The sequence below is a fragment of the Halichoeres trimaculatus genome, unplaced genomic scaffold (genome assembly GCF_033239565.1).
Source record: "Halichoeres trimaculatus isolate MK-OKI-2021-1 unplaced genomic scaffold, fHalTri1.1 fHalTri1_scaffold_8, whole genome shotgun sequence".
Classification (NCBI taxonomy): Eukaryota; Metazoa; Chordata; class Actinopteri; order Labriformes; family Labridae; genus Halichoeres; species Halichoeres trimaculatus.
In genome coordinates this window covers 16,925,352-16,933,804 of record NW_027437186.1, presented here as the reverse complement: position 1 = coordinate 16,933,804, position 8,453 = coordinate 16,925,352, and the positions used below count along the sequence as shown (strand labels likewise).

The 8,453-nt window shown below is 40.4% G+C and overlaps 1 protein-coding gene across 1 annotated transcript; it reads right to left on the bottom strand.

Annotated features, from left to right (window-relative positions):
- Positions 1–4,401: 4,401 nt before the first annotated feature.
- Positions 4,402–8,186, bottom strand: LOC141795018 (cytochrome c). The gene is made up of 3 exons (XM_074675747.1): positions 8,042–8,186; positions 6,092–6,266; positions 4,402–5,687 (listed from the first exon to the last, which is right to left on the bottom strand). The coding sequence occupies exons 2-3, from the start codon at positions 6,258–6,260 to the stop codon at positions 5,542–5,544; spliced, it is 315 nt and encodes a 104-aa protein (XP_074531848.1). The 5' UTR covers positions 6,261–6,266; positions 8,042–8,186; the 3' UTR covers positions 4,402–5,541.
- Between the last annotated feature and the right edge of the window lie 267 nt (positions 8,187–8,453).

The window sequence follows — 8,453 nt, the reverse complement described above, 5'->3', positions numbered from 1 at the left end:
GAATCTCTTTTGGTAAAACACTACAGTGAGGATGTTTCTTCCTTTTAAGAATATTACAGTTCGTCCAAATGAAAACGGCTGGAGTGAGTAAAAGCTGGAGTATTGCTGTTTTCTATATGGTCTTTTCTGTGCAGGTTGAAAGCAACAAAAACAAGGCATAAATGCTGTAACATCACTTCTTTTTAGTTGATTTATAAAGATTTCCAGCTACTGTGGTGCAAAACCACAATTTCATGAAAGTTGTGAAATACCACTCTGACTTAAAGTTCCCATATTATGCTCCTTTTCTGCAGTTTAATATGGATCATTAATGTCTTCATGGGATGGAGGTAACATGTTTTGGTCCAAAAAGCCAATAAATCAAGCACCGCAGCATTGTTTCCAGGCTCTCATAGCCCCTCTGTTCAGAACGGCCTGATTTAGTGGGCGTGACCTTCATATGTAAATGAGAGATTGCTGATACAGCCCGCTCTTCCGCGTCACTGAGAACAGCGCCATGAGCTCCGAGTGCACAATGTTTAGAAAACAGCGAAGCTCGTTTACCGTAACATTACAGGCTAAAACAACCGGCTAACCGCAGTTAAAGTTAGCATCCTGAAGCTAACACAGAGGGCTCTAATTTCATGGCGCAGCTCAGGGGGCGCAAGCCTGGCGCACCCCGCGCTGTGTTAATTTCGTGGGGCGTGCCACTGTGCGCTGCCAATTTGACAAATTGGTAGAGATGGGTGTGACGTCGCGCCAGGGGGAGTTGACCGTGCACCAGGGGGAGGTGTCGGCAGATTCATGTTGGCGCAGTGACAATTTTGTGCCAAAAACAGTGCAGAAAGTGCGCTGAAAGCTCCCCAGCTCCACCTGGTCTACCCGGCGTAAAGCGGAGCGCACCCTCCGCAGCTGTAATTTAGTGACAGGCGCACATGTGTGCACATGTCAACAAAGCCTTAGAGGCAGGTTTCCAGAGTGTCAGGCACATTTTAATGCAATGAACAATCACAGTAGTCACTATTTAATGTAACTGTCTGAACCAGCATATACATTTGTATCTATATTAGCTGCCCTGTCAGATTCAGGGGTATCTGCTCCGGTGGACCGATCAGGTCAGACATGCTCTTGGGAATCGCTGACGTTGACAAATCCCCAAAATCCTAACAGCTCGTTTTAGGTCAGGATTTTACATTCAGAAACACTACTAAGTACATGTTTTGTAATTAAGTATCACATTTTGTGAGCTAGGAGGAAAGCCAAAGACCCACAAATTTTCACATTTCGCATAATATGGGACCTTAAAAGTAAATCTAAAAGTTGTTCTTTTCTCCTTACAAACAATCCTTTAAAAAGGTCTCTAAAGAGGAAATCAGGAGCATTCATTGCTGTGATCTTATGTAGTTTCATCACGACAGCCACCTCTTTTAAGATTTTCTTATTTAATCCCTTTTTATCTTTATAACAATGATGCTTGATTCAATATTTGATACCAGTAGTTTGAAACAATAGTATTTGATTTTTAAACAGCAAAAGCAATGCTAGGACAGCTCAATCACAAATATCAAATCAATCGATCAAGTTTTTGGGTTCCAGTTGAGTAAATTCTTAAATTGAATTCATGACAGTTAAACGCAAAAATATTCACTTTTGTCTCAAGCTGCTCTTGTGAGAAGTGAGAATAGCCCGAGGAGCTACTTGACTCAGTAGTCTTACAGGGCAGATTGTTGACAACACTGTGGCTTTACAAGGCCTTATGTAACCTATAAACAGGTGCCTGAGTTGTGTCGTCTTTTGCTCTTTGCCACACACCTGTTTGTCATCCTTGAACCTGAAAGTGGGCCGTGTGTCAGCTGTATTTTTATCTCAAAGCTAGAGCCCTGATTCATAAGTTTGTTCTAAAATAGCATGTAAAAGTGCCTTATATCACTCTACAGTTAACACCCCTAAGTGACATTTTCAGAGAGCATTTATTATATTTTTGATCATCACATTTATCAAACTCATCAAATCTTGGACATAAAGACCAAAAAGTGGATTTTCCTCAAATTTACTGATTTATTGAAGAAACTATAACTCCTTTATTTTTCTTATCATCATTTTTACATCACTGTGTGTCATGAATGTCAAGCACTTTTAAAATACAAACTACGAAGATCACTATCATGTTCCTCTGACAAACGACTTTTCATGTCCTCACAGTGCCCTCCTCTCTCCCCATGCCTGTCCTTGTTTGCTCCCTGTCTGTCCTTTCTCTGTTTGTGTATGCTGGTCTGTGGTATGCTACGGTGCCAATCAACCTGATGTCATGACATTTATCCACTCGATAAGTAGCCTCTGCACTACATTAACCCAGCTCTACACATCTTTTTGACAGATAATGCTAATGTGTTGTAGCTAACATTAAGGCCCAATCATCCTTAAGTACAACATAAATCCTTGTGTTTGCTTGAACCATGTGTAATCCTATACTTACTGTGCACCATGTGTATGTACTCCATGTGATCTGACCTGCTCTCTGTATGTCCTCTTTCTGCCAGATGTCTATATCCTACCAGATCAGTTTCACCTTATCTCAGTTCAGGTCTTCATTCTCCATACTTTTGGAAATTCTCCTACAATAACAAGTCTGTCAAATTAAATCCCACAAGTTTTATACACATATCATTGATGCTTCTCTAACTACTCTAATAACCTTATGTCCTATATTGTTGATTTTTTTTTAAATCTGGGATCTCAGGTTGAATGCAGAGGTTTTGTCCTTTAGTGCCCTCTAGTGTTTGGTTGGAAGTGATTGACCTTTCTTTTAAATAACCCCCAACATTCAGTACATTATGTTTTTCCACAAAGCTCAGAACAGTTACCACAGATGAGGCTTAAGATGCTTTATCTAAACATTTTTGATGACTTTTAGTTTTTAAAACTAGACTCATACTGGTTTCCTAAATGCTCCTATTCAGTCCACAAAGGATATTCTGCCAAAGCCAAATTAGCCTCAAGTATGAGATTAATCCGGGTGTTAACTTTACTCCTTTGTAATCTTATTTACCTATGCTTCAGGTAAGCTGTCTTCAGATGAGCTCTGCCTGCCTGGTTTGTGCAAAGAGAGCTCTGCCTGTCCCCTGCCATCAGCTCTGTTTACCCTCAATAGAAATTACATATAGTTTTACGAAGACTGTTACTGATTATATCCTTTTTAAATCAATATCTATATTGTGACATTTTTATTTTTTTAAATACAGGGCTCAGGCTGCTATTTTAAAACCAGGTGACATATTGCCATCCTCATACTAATGTTGTGTTGGGAATAACATTTTTCAGGAAATAAAAGTTGCTTTAAGGCTGATTTCTTTTTATTATTATGTAAAGTTCTGCCTGTAACCTGAATCTGCCTCTCCTGGTGCCCACAGTTAACCCTACTTGCTTCTTTTTCTTCTGCCTGTGACCTTAACTGTATTGTGCTGTCTGAGTCACAATGTAGTGCCTGTGATATAAGCTGTGCTCTTTTGTCTTTCATTATAACAGTGTCAGTGTTACAAAAGTCTTATGTTCTGTAGTTCCACTTTTGACCACCAGGTGTTAATAACACTCCAGTAATCTGACCTCAAGGTTACTCTATATTCCTCTTTACACAAATACCTGAAATTTAACAGGAATGAACGGATGGACTAACTTGGTACTTTCATTAACTAGAGTAGACTAACAGTGTCATTCTGGTATAATGACTACAGTTTTATAGGTTTCATGCTCAGTATGAAATAAACTCATACAGCTGTTTACCTAAGTAACAGTTTCCTGAAAACTACATTTTCATATCATGTAATGAGTTTACAGCCTAAAAGCACATATGCCTAAATTAACTCCACCTTCTGTAGCCAGGCAGTGTGTAAGCAGGTTTAATGAAGTCATATCCAGACTGATCCAGTTACACCTCTGTTGTCAGCTGAGCTTTGATCTAAACGTGACACAGCGCACGGCACAGCCGAAGCAGAGCTGTCCTCAGTTGGCTCAGTTCCTAGAAAGACTTCATGAGCAGTGGGAGACCATATAACAGTTACAGAGGCCCTCAGAGTATGTCCCAAGCCTGAAGAGCTGATTTGTGTTATCACAGGGAAAAAAAAAACAGATGGCAATTTTGTTCTTGTGTTGTAGGTTTTAGTTTATCGACTCTCTTCATATAATGAAGAGAGCAGTCCTGATGTCAGTTGTTTAATTGAAGGTTTTTAAGCTTTACACTACAGCTTTAAACTATTTTATAGGTAAGCTTGTGATATCCTATCTTCTGTATCATCGTACATTAAATCTTCAATAATTCCCCGATGAATATATTGAATATAATCTGAAAAAGCAGACATTTTTGAAAACACAAGAACACCTGTGTTATTACTCAGACAAAAACTTTGAAAAAGTTCAAGAGACACATTTGTGTTTCAGTTGTTTATTCAATGATCCTTCATCCATCATGTCCATACCTACACAACATAGCTACCACATTATATTATTTTTTCTGTGCATACAGTACACTGCTGTACATAAATACAGCAAGCAGCCCCTTCAAAATATGTTACAGATTTATTCTTTCAGATTACATTAGAATAAGTTAAAACAGCATCATTCAGGCCTGTGAAACCAGGTAAATAACATCTTTCCTCATTTCAGATGGTGCCCCTTGAAGGTTTTTCTGTATAATACAGCAGCTCCACAGCATTGATGGACAGGGTATAAACCCACAATTCTTAGCTGTAGCGAGGCAGGAAACAGTGTGTGACCCTTAGCGAACTTTAAAAAACTCATACCGAGTTTGATGGCAGGAAGGGGTTATAAACAGAAACTCAAAGGGGCTGCTTCAGTAACCTTACAGATCAAGTTCTGTCTGGAGTCTTAAAATGCATCTAGAGGCTTGACTGAATTGTTTTTAGGGACAAAGATTCATACGTGAAATCTTAAAAAACACCGACAGCAGTTTTAGAGCACCAAGAAGTAAGGAGGGGAGTGCAGAAGGTTATTACCGGGTCACCTCTTAGAAACTCCAGTTGACATGAAAACTACTATAAGATTGACAATAGGCATCCGACAGCCACCAAAAGTCTCATTTTCCACACTGAATCGCTCTCATGTGACTGATTTCGAGAGTTTTAAGTTAATAATTTAAAAATAAAAGCGGCTGAAGGCATGGGTCTGCGAACAGAAAGTACCAAACTTGTGTTGTCATGGAAAAAAGGAAAGGGGAGACCTAGTGATTTGGGAAAACTATCATGGCTAAATATTTGATATAATATTAGTTTGTTCGTCTCCTCAAAGTCAAAATACAGCTTGGCCAAAAAGAAAAGAACAGATTGTAGCTTTATGTTTAGCCACTTTAGCATTCATTCACAACAGGACTTCAACAAGAAAGTGGCACGTGTTCCTTCATAAGAAGTGCCATTTTCTAACCGTACATGCCATAAATTAATTATGTAAAAATGACTAAACATAAAACCATATATTAAGCATGTGCATGCCTAAAAATAAACAAAAAAAAACAATAAAATGACATTAAATATTCTTCTTTTGATAGTCAGCTCATGATGTCGCCGATTTCAGGTATGCAACAAGGTCCTGGCGCTCTCCCTTCTTCTTGATGCCGGCAAAGATCATTTTGGTTCCTGGAATGTACTTCTTCGGGTTCTCCAGGTACTCCATTAAGGTAGCCTCACCCCACACAATACCTGTGACCAGAAGACCAGACATGTCGGTAATTAAAGACGGATTGACCAAATCTAATCAAGGTAACTAAGAGGGACCTGATCCTAAAACTAGGCAGATACGTGACTAGATAACAGAGAGCCAAAGTTCACACAACCTTTTAAACCTTAGGTATGAACTGCTAAAGTTATGACAGCTTAAGGGTTAATCAAGGAGGGTTATCATCACCAGAATTAAAAATAACATATAAATAATGAAGTGATAAATTAGCTCAACAGCCTACAAACTACAAAGTAACTAACCTAATATTTACAGTTTTATCAACTCCAAACATGTTAACACATTTGTGCTTACAGGTCCCAATAACTGTTTTGAAATGTTCATACACACTTAATCAGTATTCTAAATAAGCTTCGAGAGAACTGACCTTTACTCTTGTTGGCATCTGTGTATGAGTAGCCTTCTGCCTGTCCTGTCTTACGGCCAAACAGACCCCAGAGGTTGGGGCCCACCTTGTGCTTGCCCCCTTCCTCTACTGTGTGGCACTGAGCACACTTCTGGACAAAGGCCTTCTTTCCTTTGTTAATGTCTCCCATAGTCGGCTAGAAGAACACAACGAGGAGACAGGAAAGATATAACAAGTTAAAATGGAGGGGAAAAGAACCTTCATTATTTCAAAAAAAGGTTATGATTGTGACCAAAACTAGAAATTTTGGAGAAACTACATCCTCTTTTTTGATGAAAATAATAATGCTAAGGATTTTAATACATTTATCAAACATGGTGTTAGTTTTGCACATGCTTTTAACGTGTGTGGACCCTAATTCCCAAATACAGCAGACCATCTACAGTGTCTATTCATAGATCCCGATTATGGGAGGAAACTCTCCTGCTGTAGTCAGACCGACGCCATCTTGTGAAGGTCGTATGGGGTGACAGTTTTACGATCCCAGTAGTTTTGCTCTCTTTTCCTCTGTTACGTGGGGTCGTTTAGCTCATGCGCTGGCACGCGGCCGAGTTTCAAGGGATGTGAAACATATATGTTCATCTGGCGCGAGACCCCAAACCACTGCCAGGGCAACCGTCCGCCTGGATTCCGCTCACTCGGGTTGTTTCTGTAACAGCGACTGGTTCTCAGCTCAGGTTACTACACTGAAGAAGCTCCCCGGCAAGACCCGGAATTTGGTGTTTGTCTACTGCCTATCTGCCTCAGGGATTCAGACTGTCAAACGGTGCTGAGGCGACGAGTAGAGTACCAGCGAAAGGCGCATTGTAACCGCATATAAACTGCTGGTACTTGTAGCAGGTGACTAACAGGTGTTGTGCTAAAAACGGTTACTTAACTTATGAATGAACTATAAACTAACAGCCTTCAATAAATGGCTATGAATGTTAATGTAACTGTGTATAAATTGCTGCCTCACTCACCTTGCTGAAGGCATGTTATCAGATAAACTATCGATTCAGAAGGGGAGCATACTTCCCCGTAAAACAGCCCAGGCTCCACTGTCCTAACATGACCCCCGTTTACAGCCGCAGCAGTGAGATGTCTACTCGCCAAATGTAACACCTACTGCTTGAGTGAACTGCAGTCCTAAATCGATTAACAGTCTTATCTGTATTAAATAAAGTAATGGCATCAACAAACCATGGCTTCTTATCGTATTCAACAAGGTCAATAAACAGCTAGCTAACATGACTTCAAAAGGACCGACAGCCTCAAATACATCATGGTTATTACCGCATAGTAACCTTTCTCACCTCAGTTCACACGAGACCTCGTAGACTTAACTGTTGTAAGTAAAAGATGAGATTATGTTGGCCCCTTCCCACACAGCCTGAAACATGGCGGGGCTGTCAGCAGACATACATCCTTCTCATTAAAAATCAAGGACATCACGTTACAGCACAGGCCTGCTCAAAGTTTTTTCCTGTGTGCATTATCATTTAAGTAGTGAATAATGAGCAGTGCGCTTTAAACAGTTTACTGTGCCAACACTAGCATACTGGCTAGTGTAGTGGGTACATTAAGCGCGGATGTGTCATCCACCCGTACTGTCAAGGATGCTTCAATGTCGGTGTCCTTAAATTGCCCTCAGCACCTCGGCCATTAGCAAACACCTTTCAGCTCTGTGCAACCAAAAGCATAAATGCCCCAAATGTTACCCAGTGAAATATACTTTCACCGTACAGTCTTGAATGACTGGCTAGGTTAATCCTGATGGATTACGCACAAAGAGCAACCCAGCTATTCACTAACATGGGAGCTACCGTTAGCCTGAGTCTACCTTAACCACCCAGCATCTCTTTTTATCATTCCGTGTAAAAATCGAAACAAGCCATTCTCCATTTGATGTAAATAATTAAATGAATTTACCTTTTGGTGGTGGTATTCGGAGCAGTGCTTCCTTGGGTTCGGATGTGAGCTGGTCGAGCTGCTGATGAGCGGCTTCTGGCGGACGGAAAGAAGGTCACTTCGCTTTAGAGGCACCGGCTTTTGGCGTCATCATCAAATCACGTGCTGGGCGTGAGTAGTGACGTAAGTCCTTCAAGGCACCCCACTCAACCCCTATTTAGCAAAGTTTGAATTCATCAAATAGGTTCCCCCAAATGCTCCCTTGCGTCTTTTTTTATGTGGAAATTTCTTATTTTTTGGTTATGATGCATGATCAGACCAGGCATGAATATCCCTAAAACTTTTGGCCAGACACAGGACACCCCCCCCCCCCCCCCCCACACACACACACAATTATCATCATCATTATTATTATTATTATTATTATTATTAT